The 18,824-nt window shown below is 42.9% G+C and overlaps 1 protein-coding gene across 7 annotated transcripts in view; it reads left to right on the forward strand.

Moving 5' to 3' along the window:
• The window catches only part of clcn2b (chloride channel, voltage-sensitive 2b), a 119,111-nt gene that overhangs the window by 22,337 nt on the left and 77,950 nt on the right, over positions 1–18,824 (forward strand). For 4 of the 7 annotated variants that reach the window (XM_060075545.1, XM_060075546.1, XM_060075548.1 and 1 more), the window contains exon 3: positions 17,203–17,253. The exons of the other annotated variants lie outside the window; for them this stretch is intronic. In XM_060075545.1, coding sequence (XP_059931528.1) covers positions 17,203–17,253 — 51 coding nt within the window. The remainder of the gene's footprint in view (positions 1–17,202; positions 17,254–18,824) is intronic. 7 annotated transcript variants of the gene reach the window in all.

Below are 18,824 nucleotides of genomic sequence, written 5' to 3' on the forward strand. Positions count from 1 at the left end.
GTGAGGGTGTTTGACCCCAAGATGAAGGTTCCGGGTCCCCTGGTCCGCAGGCTGCTGCTCTGTGGACACCCTTTACCCCGATCTACCTGCAATGAATGAATGAGTAAATTAATGAACATGCCATGGGGAAATAGTTGTTGCCGAATCGTCTCATGGCATCTTTTAGCTGGCCTGAAGTATTGCAATATTTCGCAAACCGTGGTGAATTTGTGATAAGGCTAATCAAAATTTGATGATACATGCGTAATAACGCAGACAGCTGTTCTTGTGGTTTAAGTCCAGGCCGTGTACGGAGCGAATGCTGGTTTTGCATATCTCAGGTCCTTTATAACGTACACCTGGATCACACCTTGAGTTCAGGTCCTTTACAAGGTATACCTGGAGGACACCTTGAGTTCAGGTCCTTTACAAGGTATACCTGGAGGACACCTTGAGGTCAGGTCCTTTATAACGTACACTTGGAGGACACCTTGAGGCTCAGCCTGGATGCTTCATGAGCTGGCTTCAATGACAGTAGAGGGTGAGATCTGTTCCTGTTCACTCACAGCCCATCTCATTGTTCAGTGGGGTCTGTCATAGTGGGCCTCCATGTTTTAGGTCAATGAGAGCCTGTTAATATCCGATGCCAAGCCGAGCTAGGTAAGGGCCTAGGTTCTCAACTGTAATTTCCATTGCGTATTATTTGTATTTAAAGTGATATGTTGAGGGGGGCAATTATGTTCACTGTCAATAGTTTTGGGATATAATCACACTTGAGTCTACTAGCATCTATCTAGATAAGGAAGAAGGATAAATATGACAAATATAACTTGTATCCCATTTTACTGTGGTTGCATTATGCATCATCATTGCACAGAAGAGAACTACATATGATCTCTCTGACACATTGACCGCCTTAACACTGACTGGTAGTAAAGTGCAGGAAAGCTAAATTCCTTGGCCCCTTCGTCCCCGACTGCAGAGTCGGCCTCTGCATGGCATTACCCCTGGAGTGCTGACTGGAAGCCTCCAGATGTGTGAGGAGGTTTAATACAGACTTGACGGGTGTCTGCAGGCGTAACAACAGGAACCTTCCAGGGTGTGTTCAGTGATGCTCCTTCTCTATGTTTTGTTGCAGCCTTAGCAGTTGGTTCATTATTGTCATAATGAACACACACTGTTAAAAAAATATTATGTCAATGATGGTGTTGCAAGGAAAGTTTGACAGGTCGAGGTTGGATGTGAATAAATATTCCGGGACGTGACAGGGGAAATCAATTCACTTGCATGTGAAGATTGATTGCTTTTTTTCCATTCATTATCGTCTTACTTCAGAGCCGAAATTGTATTTGTACTTTTACTTGACATATTATTTAACTTTTTCATGGTATAAAATAATACTTCTGCCAAGCTATAATTATTGAAAACATTCATGGTGTAATGTTCTCTCTTTCGCTCAGTCTCTTCTTCTGGTCTATAAATAAACCTTGATCTATGGGGTCTGGTATTTACTTCTTCATCCTTCCCACACTATACCGCTCTATCACTATCACGGTCCCTCATAACTCGGTAAAGGGATGGATTTCCAGAAAAAATCCAGACTGTTGTAAATAAGCACCCTCTTGTGTTTCGAATAAGGTAATGCACCCGTTGTTCGTACACCTCTCCCAACGCTGTGTGTGTGTGTGTGTGTGTGTGTGTGTGTGTGTGTGTGTGTGTGTGTGTGTGTGTGTGTTGTTCTAGCTGTGCTTTTGTCCTCTCAGCTTCCATCTCAGAAATGATTTAATCTAGATGCTTCTAGTAGTGATGATTCTGAATTTGATTAGATTAGATTCAATATCGATTTGGGAGGGATATTTTGGTTACAATACCAATTCTGCTTGAATATGAAAGCGCTTGTAAGAGATGCGGATGTGTCCAGGGTTTATCTCTGTAGTACTCCTGATACCCGTGTACCCGAGCGGATGTCTCCAGGGTGTCTCGACTTTTCTGTTTAATCTGCCCCTTCAGAGTTAAATCTACCGGGTCCCGAGTCTGAATCTACCGGGCCCTTAGTCTAAGGCCCAATCCGGATTCATTGCTCTACAAAAATCTCCACCTTAACCCTACCCCTACCCCTTAACCCTACCCCTCAGCTCAACCCCTATGAAGTGGGACGACAACCCTTCAAGATCCAGTTACAGTACGTCATTAGTAGTCGTTGACAGGGTTTTGATCTTTTTCTGGAATTTTACTGTATAGTTTCAGTTTGAATGTTTTAGGAATGCAACCTTACCCACAAGGAAAAACGTGGTATGATTAGATAAGAATATCATGGCAACAGGAAGGAAAACAGTCTTGACTGGGACTTTGTGGTGGTGTTGGCGCGGCGTAGGAGACGTTCCTGGGAGGAGCGCAGGGGTCTGGCAGTGGTGTAGGGCTGTATAAGCTCACTGAGATAAGATGGCGCGGACCCTGCGAGAACCCTGTAGGCCAGGGTCAAGGATTTGAATTTAATCCTGGCTTCGATGGGGAGCCAGTGCAGTGAGACCAGGAGAGGTGTTAAATGTGCCCTCTTTGGTTGTGAGAAGATGAGGCGGGCTGCTGCGTTCTGTATCATCTGGAGTGGTTTGATGGTACATGCTGGAAGGCCAGTCAGTACGGAGTTGCAGTAGTTGAGTTTTGACAAGACCATGGTCTGAACGAGAAGTTGGGCTGAGTACTGGGAGAGATAGGGTCTGATCTTCCTGATGTTGTATAGTGTGAATCTGCAGGATTTGGTGACTGTAGCAATATGTTCAGTAAAGGTGAGGCCAGTGTCTATTATTACGCCCAAGTTTCGGGCAGTGTTGGTTGGTGACAGGGAGAGTGAATCCAACTGAACATTGATATGGTGGGAGATGCTCTGTTTAGCAGGGAACACTAGCAGTTCAGTTTTTGCTAGGTTAAGCTGCAAGTGGTGATCTTTCATCCAGATAGAGATGTCCCGCAGGCAAGCAGAGGTCCTAGCCGAAATTGAGGGGTCTTCTGGGGAAAAGGACAGATAGAGTTGAGTGTCGTCTGCGTAGCAGTGATAAGAGAAGCCATGGGAAAGAAATTATTTTGCCTAGTGAGGTGGTATAGATGGAGAAGAGAAGGGGGCCAAGGACTGAACCCTGGGGAACGCCAGTTGACACCTTGTGAGGTTTGGATAGCTGCCCTTGTCAGGACACACTAAAAGATCGCCCTTCCAGGTACGATTTGAACTAATGGATGGCATGTCCTGAGAGTCCAATTCCAGTCAGTGTGGATAGCAGTGTGGCATTTTATACTATTGTAAACTAACGTATATTAATAATATATATATATTTTAATTTTACATCAGTAATTAGGAAGTTGATAACTCATTATAGATAAATAAATTATGGAGAAGGGGTGAGATTAAATAAGTTTTCTTCTTCTCACCCCTTTTCGAACAGGTAAAGCAAGTGTTAGACAGTTTATTTTCATTTGTGGTTTTCATTGTGTGTAAATATTGCTTCATTGTAACTGTCCACTTGTTTCATCATTTTATTTTATTGTTTACTATTGCTTTTTTTATTTACTTGTTCAAAATAAAGGCTAATAAGAATTTTTAAAACAAATGCATTACTTGGCAGGGGATTAAAGCTTATCTTCAACCTGGGGTCCCTAGAACATGGAACATATGGATATCATACGACTGCGGGCTGCGGGCTGCCCGACCGCGGGCTGCCCGATATGGAAAGCCAAGAGTGCCACAATCCGGCAGATATTCGATGAGGAAGAAGACGATGGGTGTGTCGCTTAGACGTCGTCATTGTCTTGCCGTCCCTCCCCATTCTGTGATTGGCTCCCTATCTCAGGCGAAAAACGGATCCATGGAATCCAGGCTGCCCAGCAGTGCAAAATGAAATGAAAGGCAGCATGGGTAGGCCTATACCCAGGCTAGTCGAGAGCTGCAGTGCCTGCCATCTTACGCCGTAACATATAGCTGTGTTGTCTTTACTAGTTTCACTACAATGTAATGACCACCACTAACTAGTGGAAAATACATTTGTGTCTAGTACGGCATTATATTTATATATGTTAGGCTGTATATTGAGATGGCAGTGTGCGAAATACCCGTCAATATTCGGGGGTGTCCTCATCCCCAAATTGTTAGCAATACCGATCTAAATGTTCTCAATATGCAGTAGGCCATAACATTACAATATTTCATGGATGCAAGCCAAGACAATCAGTCTATATCTACTGTATAGCCTACATGCCAACACACACACGCACACACGCACTTAACAATTATTGATAATCCGATACCTATTCGTAAAGCCACAATGACATAGGAGGCTGCATTAGCTAAAGTTGTTGGGATGCATGTTGCTTTATAACAAGGAGAGGCAAAGTTTTGCATTACAATGCAAACACGACAATAATTGGCACCATTGTAGCGCACTTAGAAGAACAATCAACTGAATAAATGCCAGGTAGGCCTATGTAGCCTATCGGAGACGTGCACACAATCAGTGGACTTGCAAATGAGAGCCTGCAGTATGACCGATCTTCTGACATTATTTAACCATCCATCTACAACAAATACGATCAGACAGATACATAATTGAACACATACACGAAGCCAACAACAAGCCAAACATCACCACGGCAGGTGCACTCTCTCTCACACAATCACTCCAACCTCTCCAACTCCAAGGCTAGGCTGTTTCACTAAGACCACAACCAACCACCACTATGCAGTAGGCTACCTATGCACAACAATCAGTTCTATACATCTCATCTTTCTTCTGTTTGGCGCACATGGCTAATTTGCATACAAGCACAAGACTGGCTTGAGGAAGCTCATTGCATTCACATGAGTAAAAAATATATATCACGTTATCTCATGATTATCTCAATCACAAGATAATTATCTCATAATAATGAGATTGTATCTCATAATAACGAGATCGTTTCTTATAATTACGAGATATCCATCTCCTAATTAGGTTAATTTGCACACGAACGTGCAAATTGTTGCACATTCACAGTCCTAACCAGTATGTGGAGATATGTGTGTAGCCAGAAGGACCACACCATAATAGCCCTCGAGACCGAGACAAGACTACCGAAGGTCTCGGGGGTATTATGTTCAAATACATCAAAATGTATTTCCAAAAAAAATAGCAAATACCAACCTTCAAAATGTATCAAAATAAGCTCCAAAATACATTTTGATGTATTCGTGTATCAAAATAAAATACTGTATTTTTGTATTTTCAAAATGCTACAAAAAATATTTTTTAAACAACCTTTCTCTGATAGCCTTTTTCATCTATCCCTTCGCTTTGTACACTACATGGAAAAACATCTGAAAGCAAGAGACTCCTTCCATAATCAGTCAACAGATTAGATATGCTGACCCCTCATGTTAGAGACATATCAACATCCCAATATAAACCTCGGCCCTGAGAAATGTTCGGTAACTCAAGGAACCCTTCCTTGCCACTATGAATCAGTGACAATACCTTAAAGACAAACAATCCAAATGGATGATTTATTTAGAAATTTTAACGAGGAAGCATTTTAACCTTTTCAGGTTGTTTTTAACACCATCACTACCAAACTTATGGTGAATAATTTGTATAAACCTGAAACTGGTGTGTGCACAACCTCTACCAAAGTAAATACCAAACAATTTATGACATTATCAATCATTTCTTATTTTAAATGTGCAAGAGGTTGGAAATGTCCTTGTTTGAGGTAGGAAATTATCTTGTCAAGTCACCATAGCACTGAAATATGTCACAGGACAGAGAACATAGACAAATTTAAAGTTGAGAAAAAAACAGAAAAACAGGAAAAGGAAAGGAAATAGCAAACTCAAGTGTGCTATCAAAGCTTGTGAACTCAAGTCCTTGTGCTGTCCTTGTGTGAGCAAAGGAGGATGTGTAACCTTAGCCACCTTAGCTAGTGGTTTCTCCTCAGTTGATGCCTTAAAGCACAACTAACTTCTCAAACAGTGTTGCATTCAGATGACGCCTATGGGGCCTGTTAATCAGTCCAGCAAAGGAAAATAATGCTCTACTGGAGCAGAAGACGGAATGATGGTATTGAACCAAAAAGGTTTTTCGATGAGGGGGTACTGTTCCAAGGATGGCAAGTCCTTCCTTTGGTCCTTGCAGTGACTCTAGCTCAGCCTTGCTGTGAGTTGGCTTCTGGAAAACCTGAACGTCTCCTGTGAAGATGAAGAAGTCTTCCTCTTGTGGCAGCATCAGTTCTTGGATTCTTTTTTCTTTACTTGCCATTTGTGGAGGCCGCCAGCGCATCTTAAAGTACGGATGGGTCACACTCGCCGGGATCGCTTCATTCACTTCTGGTCGAAGTACTAGAAAGGCACCAAATTTGCGCTGGAAACCATCCACTATGGCATGCAGAAGGTGTGAGCAGAAACGGAGGTTGTTGGCATGCAGAGCTTCAAGCTTTGCCTCAACTGCAAATAAGGTCGGAATTAATTCTGCGTAATAGCACGGGGACTGGCTCTGCAATCGATCAATTGCCTGCGCAAGGTGTTTCAGGACTTTGGTATATTCTTTGATGTACTCCATCTCTGCATCCTTAAATAATGGCAGGTTTAACTTTTTCATGAGATCAGGGCGTGTCTCGCGAATGCTGCAGAGCTGATGAAGGCTGTCATATAGAGTTCCAACATGTTGCACAAGGTGTAATCAACCAGAATTTTAGTACTGCAGAAAGCACTTACTGCTGCGTTCCACAGTCCAGAACATTTTCCCATTGTAGAGTTGTTAAGATGCGACAAGCGAGAATGTTCTTTCATGGCCTTTTTTGCATCAGTTGTGGCAACTATGGCACGTGCATCTCAAATTAGTTGGTAAAAAAATGCCTGTCTCATTTACCGCGGAGTCTGAAGAGTCTATTCCGATAAATGAGAGATCTTCTCCATCATTTTGACCCTCCTCTTCCATACACACTGCTGAAATATTAAATTATTTAAATGCTTTGACAAAATTGGACCCATTTTCTGTTCTGTTACATGGGACAGCCCATATTCGGCGTAGATTTCATCCAGTGTCTCCGCAATTCGATTATAATGTGTGTGGACTAGGGAAATGGCGGCATGCTAGTGCTGTAGACAGGCGATCCAATGTATCTGGCTGAATCCAGTGTGCTGTCACACCAAAAAAGCTTTTAACACTGGTAGACCAAATGTCAGCAGTGGTACATCGGTGCTTGACACCTTTCAAGACTTCTTTCAAAGCATTCACTTTTGTTGTAAAGTTATTGTCAATAATTCTTTCTAGAGTTCTTCTTGAGATTACATTTGCTTCTGGGTTCAAGCCCTGAACGAGGTCAATTCATTCTTGCTGCTCAACATTTGAAAGAAGATGCATTCCTTTAACATAGGCAGTGATTAAGTCATCTACTTTTTTATGAGAGATCTGGGGTCTCATTTCTAAAACTGTGCTTGGGATCGTTACTAAAGGTGTACGTACGCCCAAAAGCCAAGTTTTGCATGCGTCAAAAAATATTCAGACTTATAAAACCCTGCGTACGCACACCTCTAAGTAATCTTTGCTTTATAAATCACAGAGTGCCTACAAGTGTGCGCAGCTGAATCAACTTCACGTTCCGCCCTGTACACGCCCCTTTTTAACCATGGTCAATGCAAACGACCTCATGAATGCGATCTGCATATAAAACAGACTCGGATGCAAGCATTATGTCTTGTCGGAAACAATGGCAGAAGGACTGAGAAAAGCAGAAAAGCGAAATATCACGGAGGTTGAAGTGGAGACACTTGTGGGTGAGGTGGAGGCCCGAAAAGTAGTTTTGTTCGGCGATCACGGGATTGGGATCACTAACAACAAAAAGCAGAGTGAGTGGCAACATGTTGCTGCAGCAGTGAACTCTGTCAGTGGCACGACGTGCACAGTCATTTATATCCGTTGCTTACGCAACGGTTATAAATGACACCCCAGGGCATTTCTGGGAGAACACCCTGTGAACAACTTTGTCTGCTTGTGTGTGGTACCGATGGTCCTTTTCTTTCCACTGCTGAAACCCTGCTTGTGTGGCTCAAACTCTTGAAGTACCTCACCTAGTCAAATCTACTGGGCCCTTAGTCTTAATCTACCTACCGGGCTCCTAGTCACAATCTACCAGGCCCTTACGCCTCGTTTACACATACGTACATTCTCGTATGCGATTCAACCGTCTCCGACCGAAAGTCCATTCATTCCTATGTGATTCTCCGTAATGTCCGTTTTTCCTCCGAGACTCCTCCCCTCCGTAAAATTTCTGTCCGGTATGTCCGTAATATACGTTAAAAAAATTGAACTTTCGCCGTCGTTTTACGGAGATACCGTATGAATGTTTTTATGTTTTTCACAAAACTTGTAGGCTAAGTACCTGGCAGGCCAAACTCCTCGGCGATCTCTTTCCAAGCCTGGTTGGTTTGTTTTTATCTCTGCATATGTCGATCCTCATGTTCCAAAGTACCGGTCTCCTATCCGCTTATCCGGGGTCGGGTCGCGGGGGGAGCAGCTCAAGCAGGGGGCTCCAGACTTCCCTTTCCCGGGCCACATTGACCAACTCTGACGGGGGGATCCCGAGGCGTTCCTAGGCCAGTGTTGAGATATAATCTCTCCACCTAGTCCTGGTTCTTCCCCGAGGTCTCCAGGGAGACGCCAGCCACCCTTCTGAGAAAACTCATCTCGGCCGCTTGTACCCGCGATCTCGTCCTTTCGGTCATCACCCAGCCCTCATGACCATAGGTGAGGATGGGAACGAAGATCGCCCGGTAGATCGAGAGCTTTGCATGCGACTCAGCTCTCTTTTCGTTACAACGGTGCGGTAAAGCGAACGCAATACCGCCCCCGCTGCTCCGATTCTCCGGCCAATCTCACGCTCCATAGTACCCTCACTCGCGAACAAGACCCCGAGGCACTTGAACTCCTTCATCTTTTGTCCGTAAATAAAGTAATGCCCGTACGTAAAACACTAGCGACTCCTTCCGTAAATTTACGGAAGCACGGATACGAAAAACATACGTATGTGGAAACGAGGCGTTAGTCTAAAACTACCGGGCCCCTAATCTAAATCTACCAGGCCCTTAGTCTAGATCTACCTGGCCCCTAGTCTAGATCTACCTGGCCCCAAGTCTAAATCTACCGGGCCCTTAGTCTAAATCTATCGGGCCCTTAGTCTAAATCTATTGGACCTTTAGTAAATCTACCGGGCCCTTTCTCTAAATCATTGGTTCTCAAAGTGTGGCCTGCGGGCCAATGGCGGCCTGCAGAAACATTCCTGGCGGCCCGCAATGACATACAGATGTAAGTAAAAAAAAATATATATATATATATTTTTTTATTATTATATTAATATTAATTTAAACAAAAATAAATAAATATAAAGAGAAAAGTCGACTCTCTAGCTTTCAATTAAATCCTGTTACATTTGTTAGTTTTAATCCAACTGTACATTACTTTGAAAGGATGAACCTCAGTTTCGTGATTTAGACAAGACTATTGGACCTTTAGATTTTCGGTTTTCGGCCAAGAATTTTCATTTCGGTGCATCCCTAGTTTAACCTAAATTAAGAATATTATAGATTCTTATGAATTCTTTCTGCTTACCGTCCTACTCCTACTCGCTCTACCTAGGCGCCAGCCCTCACCTGAAGTACCCAGAGTACCTTCAGGATGTGAGAATAGTCTGATGCGTCTTATCTCTGGCTGTTTGTTGCATGTGTAAAAGGGCAATTCTGGGTCATCTCCGGACCTGATTCCCCGGATAATCTCAGGAGTTCCTCCTGAGTTCAGGGTTGAGAGGCTTGGAGGACACGAACCACCTACCGCCTGCCACCTGCTGGGTGCTTGCAAGGGAACATTTGAGATTCACAGCTTAGCCACAAGGTCTCCTTCATCTGCTCCGAAGTAGTTGGTGTCATAGACATTGTTGTTGTTTTGTGTTCATTGTTCGATTACTCTTATCAGCAAAAATGTATTACACAATACATTATTGATACAATGCACCACAGTGCCAAACATCAGTGGATACAAGGCTTAGGAAATAGAATGGGGGGAGATGGGTGGCCAGAAACACAGAAAGGCATTAAATATGATCAATCTCTGGGGCTCATTGGCTCGACCGCCAGAGGTGTCAAGTAACTAAGTACAAATACTTCGTTACCTTACTTAAGTAGAAATTTTGGGTATCTATACTTTACTGGAGTAATTATTTTTCACTTCTACTTCTTACATTTTCACGCACTTATCTGTACTTTCTACTCCTTACTTTTTAAAAATGGCCTCGTTACTCCTATTTAATTTCGGCTTGTTTTCATTCCTCCGAAAAAAACACAAACAAAATAACCTATCCAGATGATTCACGCCATCGGATAGAGTGAATTTGATTGGTTGGATGAGAATACAAACATATACCATTCTGACAGCCTATTGGTTTATACGCGATCCATGGCACCTGCGCATGACCAGAGCCCGTCTACATTCTCTGACATGACATAAATCGCGCCACATTCCAGCTACGAAATAGCAGACGTAGATGAGTGAAATGTCCCAACCAAGCACCAGTGAGGAGGTGGGTAGCCAAGAAGACCAGCCAACCCTTCTACATCCCTGGCCATACCTGGAAGATTTGAAGATTCTGAAGATTTTGAAATGGTTGGATGCAAAAACCACTCAGTTCTTACTCCTTACATATTACATTCCTGCAGCTAAGCTTGGATACATACATTTACATTCCCAATAAAGGCTTTTGATAACATACCTCTGAAATTTGACTTTTTGCACCATTCCAATACTTACAGGGAACTAGTCATCATATCTTCCGCTCCATGAAACACATGTTAATGCTCAGTAGTACACATATATGGTTCTTTAATGTATTTGCATTCTACTAATATGCGTTCATTTTCAATGGGCATTAATGTGTCTGAAACAGGTGCATCGCAATTTTTTCAACATTAACATTATAGTCATTAGATGGCCTTTAGAAAAATGTTTTTTGGGGGAAGTGGGGCAGTGTGCTATAGAGGTGGGCTGTGTGTGTGTCACTAATTCACGGATGGGATAAATGCAGAATTCCTTGATTCCAAATTCCTTGTATGTGTGAGCATACTTGGCAAAAAAGCTGATTGTAATTCTATAGGCCCCTGTGGCACGGCCTAAGCTTTTGTCCTTAATGGCATTTTTTCCCCTTGCATTACTTTTACTTTAATACTTTAAGTAGTTTTGAAACCAGTACTTTTATACTTTTACTTAAGTAAAAAGCTTGAGTTGATACTTCAACTTCTACAGAAGTATTTTTAAACGCTAGTATCTATACTTCTACTTGAGTAATGAATGTGAATACTTTTGACACCTCTGTCGACCGCTAGGGCTAACGAGGGATACCTTGCAGCGACCGGGTCTGATTCCCACCTGTATGCTACGTGTTCTTCTCTTTTCTAACCTGCTGTCAGGTCTCTCTTCACCGTCCTGTCAATAAAGTCCAAATGGGAGCATTGGTAGGAGACGGACTGTTCTTTAAACGCAGCACCTCCCGCTCACCCATGCGTCCCACTGGGCCCTTTCTCTACTTCTTATAGAGCAGAGTGAGGATCATTAGCACAAGGCCACTTTATTATCTTTTCAGCAAAACGCTGTTCACAGGGCTCTAGGAGGGAATAAATCCCCTCGTAAAACATCCAAATGAAAATGATCTAAAGACAATTAAAACAAAGAAGTAAGGAGGCATCACATCTCGCTCGCACTTCTAGGAACAGACATGGCAATAATCAAGAGACACAAGCTATCTGTCTGTCTGCACACAGACATACAGACGAGCTCTGTCAGGAGGACAGCGCACCCGCTGGTGAGTGTGGAGCTCTGATTGTACACACCCTTTCTTTGACTGGATCCTAACATGGCACCGATGAAGAGCTCACTGCACCACTGGTGCTCCCACACAGGGAGGGGGAAGAAGGGGAACACAGACACACACATGCACGCACAGCAATACTCACACATGCATGAAATAAATAGTTTACAAACATACTGTATGTAGCCATATATCCAGCTACTGGGCATGGAGTAGTTCAGAAAACCAGTAAGTAATTGTCGGGCCATCTTACTTTACATTGAGGGGATCTTGCTGATGCTTTTATCCAAAGCGACCATTCATTCACACATTAACACAGACGGCGGAGTAAGCCACGCAGGGCGACAGCCAGCTCGTCGGGAGCAGTTACAGTTAAGCGTCTTGCTCAAGGACACATCAACACTCAAATAGGAGGAGCCAGGGATCAACAGGGGGTCAACCTGGGTCAACCCACTATTCCTTCTGAGGTACTGCAGCCCTATTTCTCTTGCTTCTTCCTATTCAAAACATTTTCCGAATGTATTGGTGTCATTCATGTCTGTCTTACACTGGTCGCCTCTGTTATCCCCTGTAGGGGGGAGTTGCATGGAGATCCAAAAGTTGCATGGAGCAGCAACTCTATGAATGAGATGCGTTTTTTATCAATAATTGTGGGTTAAGACGGGGTGCCCATACTAGTTAACGTAGACTGTCCTGTGACAATATATATGTCACCTTTCAAACTGTCTACAATGTTATGGCTTGCCCAGCAGGGGGCAGCCTGGTCCTGACTGGAATGAGTTTGAGTCACAAACAGACATAGAAGACCTAGAGAAGGGAGATCCTTGGTGTGTGTGTGTGTCTCTATGACCTTTTAATCAGTGAGACAACACACACACACACACACACACACACACACACACACACCCACACACACACACACACGCCAGAAAAACAATAATCCGATTCCATGGGCTGTAGGAAGGGCGTGATTGGATTAGCTCTTATGTTGGTTTTATCGCCGTCTAAAGGTTGACGGCATATTGAGGTATGACAATCACTCATCTGAGACAATAGATTAAATAACCATGCCATGTCGATTTCCATATGTAAGGGTGCCACCAGCATTCGATATTTGTATGTGTGTGTGTGTGTTTGCATATATGCATGTGTATATATATGTATGTATGCATATATGTATGTATATATGTATGCATATATGTATGTGTATATATATATGTATATATGTATGTGTATATATATATGTATGTATATATATATATGTATGTATGTATGTATGTATCTGTATATATATATATGTATGTATATATATGCATATATATATATGTATGTATGTATGTATGTGTGTATATATATATATTATTATTTTGCAAGTAAGGTTGCCCCAACATTGGGGCAGTGTGTGTGTGTGTGTGTGTGTGTGCTGACAAAGAGGTCAGACTCGGATGAAAAAATATATATATTTTCGTCCAAGATAAGGTATCAAAGTGAACTGCAGGAAGGACACACTCACAAACAAACACAGGTCACACACACACACACACACACACACACACACACACACACACACACACACACACACACACACGCACACACACGCACACACACACACACACACACACACACACACATACACACACACAGGAGACGCACACGCACACACACACACACAGGAGTCTCACACACACACTAATGCTCAATGACATATTGTCATCTCTATTTACTAGGGATTACATCCTCGTCACACATTTACATTTCAAACTAACACCAGGACCGTCGTGAGAGAAACAATACCAAATATAACCGCAAGCGGTGATTAACAGGGTCCGAGCAAAATTAAAAGGCAAGAACAAACTAATGGAAGATATATCAATATAACATATAATTGTCATGTTTAAGGAAAGATGTTCCACGTATAAACCTGAACTGCATCCTCATTCACATGGTCAAAATGTCTATTGATAAGCACACAACATCCACAAAACTCAAAGAAAACTCATTTCTCAAGTGAATTAAGGGCTTTCTTCAAAGCATATACCTGAAAAGTCTTTGGAATTCTGGGGAAATTAAACGATTTGTAGTCAAGAACACTAACGGAAGAAATATAAATATGACAGTTAATAATGAGGGAAAATGGTTAACGAAGAAGTTCCCCTTAATGCCATACTGTGTCTTGGCAGTCTGATTCTTGGAAACTAATTAGCCGGAATGTTGATAACCTGATGAATTTCAGGTGCTGTTCAATGTTGTGTTTCTTAAATGAGTGGCAATGTGCATTATCCCGTTGAGCCACTGACATTCCTGAACAGCATGAAGCCTCATTCACATGGTGAAAATGTCGATTGATAAGCACACAACATCAAGAAAACTCCAAGCACACATTTCAGAAGAGAATCAAGGGCTTTCTTAAAAGAGTACAGATCTGAAAATGTGCACTGTTAATAGTATTCACCTAATGATAGCCGTATGGTAGTCATACAATAACAAAATGGTCATATAGGCAAAGTGGGTTGAGACTGTGGACGTTTGGCTTTTCTAAGAAATTGTGGGAAAAGTAAACATTGTTAGAGCAGAAGACCATTGTGAAAAAGATGCATCTGATTTTAGATTTTTATTTAGATTTTAGAGATTAATATGATGAAAGAAATTTGGGTCCAGGTCAATCTAGTAGGAGAAATAAGGCTAGTTCATAATTTTTCTTAATAGCGCCACCTTTCGATGCAGTACCACAATTTGGGTTTATGGGTAGTGGGGGGTATTGGCATCCACCTAATAATAGTCGTATGTTTTTTATACAATAACAAAATGGTCAAATAAGGAAAATGGGCTAACTGCTCCAACTTTATTGGCCAATATTTCTAAAATGGAACTAAATAAAACAAATTCTGTTCGATGATTTTTGTGAGGCTTGGTCTAAAGATTTTATGTGGCGATTTGGGTGAATTTTTGATTATTTTTGTAGCCTGTGAATCTTTTTTATCATGTTTAGCTTTAATATTTAATTGTAGGAAAAGTAAACATTTTTAGAGCAGAAGACCATTGTGAAAAAGATGCATCTGATTTAAGAGATTAATATTCTGAAAGAATTTTGAGTCTAGGACAATCTGGTAAGGAGAAATAATAATTCATGATTTTTTTCAATAGCGCCACCTTTGGGTGCAGTACCACTAATTTGGGTCTTTGGGTAGTGGGGGTTATGGTAACCATACCTGAAAATGTCAAGAGTTTTCGATTTATGGTATAGGTTGCAGTAGGACTTTTACTGAATTTGAGGGGAAAAAGAACGTTACAGAAACAATATGTGATTAAGCAACTTCGCTGCTTTGACCCCTGATTAAACAAGGTATTTCTCTCTAACTCCTTCGCTCTCTCTCTCCCTCACAGCATATTGAGAGATAACAGAGTGAGGCGAGCAGGGTCGGATGTTGGCTCTGGAGGTAGGAAGGTATTGTTATTTCTTCTATGCGGCAAAGCTCTCCTGCCAGCCCCCCCTCCCGAAACTTGTAGATTAGTCCTAGTCCACTACCCGGGGCCTGGTACATAAACTATACAGACCCATGGTCACGAGTGAGCCTGTGTTTGTTCTACGATCGGCCCCAAGGTTACTTACTCTCACACACATGGGAGACTTCTAGAGAAGGGATGGGTGGTTGGGAAAACATGCTTACCGGCCCAAAGAAATTAATGATTGTTGGCAGCTGAGCCCACAATAAACAACATGATTATAGACGTCAAAAAACTGTTCACAACCTCTGCTTAATAGATAGTTTGATAATGTCTAAATCAAATTAAAGTCGAAAGTGCCCCCTATCTGATCTGTCGGACAGTTCTCAAAGCTCAAACTAGAACAGAACTGGTAGGGTGAAATAAATGCTGTTCTCAGATCAGCCCGTAGACTGTGGTCAGCTAGCAGTCATATTGGTGATTTGGGTGGGAGACCTTGGTTAATCCTGCATCCCAGGTCCCACCAGGTAGCCTTTAGAATGCATTTCCATGGAGTTGTCCCGGTTTCTCAAATGTGTGCGTGCTCGCTCACAAATGAATATACTCTCACTCTGATGTATCTGAAAAGCTATTGGACCTTGGCTGCTGGCTTGTGTGTGTGGGTGTGTGGGTGTGTGTGTGTGTGTGTGTGTGTGTGTGTGTGTGTGTGTGTGTGTGTGTGTGTGTGTGTGTGTGTGTGTGTGTGTGTGTGTGTGCTCTGCAGTGGTACTGTACAGCTGATGTAATCTGTCATATACATAATGTATAAGGTACGATGGGCCAACTCCGTCTCTCTGGCTCAGCACAATGTCAGGAAGCCACACTTGGTGAACATGGTGGGAAGAGGGACATCATTTTGCTAAAATCTGTGCCAATCGGGGAGTGCGTTGGTGGGAGATGATGTCAGTGGTCTCTCTGTTCTCCTCCACTGGGGTCAGATCTTTGGTCTCTTCATGGACCTTGTGCAATGCTTAGTTCAGTGGCAATATTAAAAATGGATTCTTGTCTGAAGTTCTAGCCATAACCTGGCAGTGCCCAGACACTTTTATTAACAGCAGCGTTATTCTATTGTTTATGTTGTGTGATTGGGTGCTCTCAGCACATGGTTTTATGGCCAGATCCCTGCCTCGCTCGTAAAACGATGTGGTCCAAAAGCGTTGGACCACAATGCCTATTGATTTTCTTCTTATTTCTGTCAGTTTGGCTCTCTGCTCCTTCAGCCCTCTTCAGGCCCTCTCCTCCACCGTTCTTGCCTCTGCTTCCTCCACCACATTAGAGGGAGCAATAGATGGGCTATATGTTTGCTGTTAGCTTAGAGCTTCTCTCCCTTCTCCCCCTATTCTTCCTTCTCATCTCTCCTTTCTCCTTCTCACTCCTCCTCCTCAGCCTGTCATTTCCCGTGCCCCCCAGCCTCCCTCATTAGTAGGTCCTTCCTAATCATCTGTAAGTGCAACCCCACACCAACAGGCCATACACACACACACACACACACACACACACACACACCTCTGGTCTATAAATTCCATAATAAGGAGAGAAAAGTATTCATCACTCACAGTGGATGGCTGTGGGTCTGTTTGTTGTTGATTTACACTTTAATAGGAGGGTAAAGCAAGCTCCATTCTAAAGAAAGAGTGTGTTTGTGTGTCATTGACAGGACATTAAATGTGTGTTTATGGGGTCAAGTAATCATAACCAGCAATAAACCTCAGAGCGCCCTGATTGTAAGTGATGGTCTTTGAACATGATCTTGTTGTTGTGATGGGTCTCCCCTTAAAGACACAGGCACCAGTCATGGCTTGGTGCAGCTGTGTGGGTCCACTGCAGTGGTGCTGTGTCTAACTGTGTTTGTGTGATCTATTCCTCTAGGGTCAGGGTATCCTTGGGTCCTGGAGGCCCCAGCTCGGGACTTTATATCTGGTAAAGATAAACTGGTCTGTGACCCCCTCCCCCCCAACCTACATGCCCAGCCCCGCCCCCCAACCCTCCCACCCTGTCAGCTTCTTAATGTCCTACATTAATATCCCCATCATTAATATCTCAACAAGCAATGTTCCAGCTTTGTGAAGTGTTACTAGAGGACCATTCTCCTTGGTCGACTCAGTGTGTGTGTGTGTGTGTGTGTGTGTGTGTGTGTGTGTGTGTGTGTGTGTGTGTGTGTGTGTGTGTGTGTGTGTGTGTGTGTGTGTGTGTGTGTGTGTGTGTGTGTGTGTGTGTGTGTGTGTGTGTTTGTTGGACTAATGCCATCATTAATATCTCAACAAGCAATTTTCCACACACACATTATTGTGTGTGAGTGTGTGTGTGCGCAGGAGTATGTGTGTTTTCGCTGCTTCATTTTGCGTCCACTAGCCCTGACCGTGCAGTGTGTGTCTTTCCTGCTGGCTGCATTAATGAAGCACACAGACTCTGTAATGTATGAGTTGGTTTGGCAGAAACCTCACCAGCCCAGCCTTTCTTACTACTCGCCACAGGCGTTAATGGAAAGTCATAAACTGCCTGGTGTGTGTGTGTGTGTGTGTGTGTGTGTGTGTGTGTGTGTGTGTGTGTGTGTGTGTGTGTGTCGGGGGGGGGGGGGGGGGTTGTCTGATTATGCAGTGCAAGCTGTAGAGGACCGCGTTGATCAATGTCTTGCCTCTTGCTTAGAAAACAGACAAACAACACACACACAAACAAATACACATACACATACACATTCTCATACATGCACCCACGCACACACAACCACACACACATACACATACACACACACACATATAAACACACACACACACATCAATGTTTTTATCAGTCATTGCCAGCTCTCTGTTTGTGTGTTTGGGTATGTCTGTGTTGGTTGTGTGAGTCCTCTATATTTGTGTTGCTTTCTATAATTGAGTTAGAAAGATGTCGGCCCTGGATTATTGAGGCCTGTGTTCCAATCCCTCTGTTTTCACAGGGTGAACATCAGGCTGGGGTTGCGTTTTCACTGCACATATTTGTTATGTGTTGCGGAATACTATTGAATCCACAATGGAACTGCAGCGGGTGCAAACTCGCAACGATACATGCATCGCTGTAGAAATTAATTTGCGCTGGGTGCAAGATAGACAGAGCTATAAGCCAAAAACAGCTTGCTCAAGGGCCAGGGGTCTCATTTATAGCCGTTGCGTACCCACAAAACGGGGCTGAAATTGGCGTAAAACCAACTTGACGGGAAAATGTGCGCAGCCCTAAGCAAACTCTGACCCATGCGTACGCATGGTTTGGAGGAAAAGGAGAATTTGCGACACAGATGGTGTGGTGGTGAACTGAAGTCAGACCGAAAAATTGTAGAGTGAGAAGAACGATTATGTTTTATCATCGCCCTTCATAAATTTAATTTCAACCCGTATCATGCGTTAAATCCTAATCAGAATAATTTAAGTGAACTGCGTTATTTCTCAGTTATAACTCCAGTAACATCACCTTAGAATATAAATAAAAAAAAAATCTCTATATTTAATCCCGTC

Source organism: Gadus macrocephalus, chromosome 16, assembly GCF_031168955.1.
Source record: "Gadus macrocephalus chromosome 16, ASM3116895v1".
Lineage (NCBI taxonomy): Eukaryota > Metazoa > Chordata > Actinopteri > Gadiformes > Gadidae > Gadus > Gadus macrocephalus.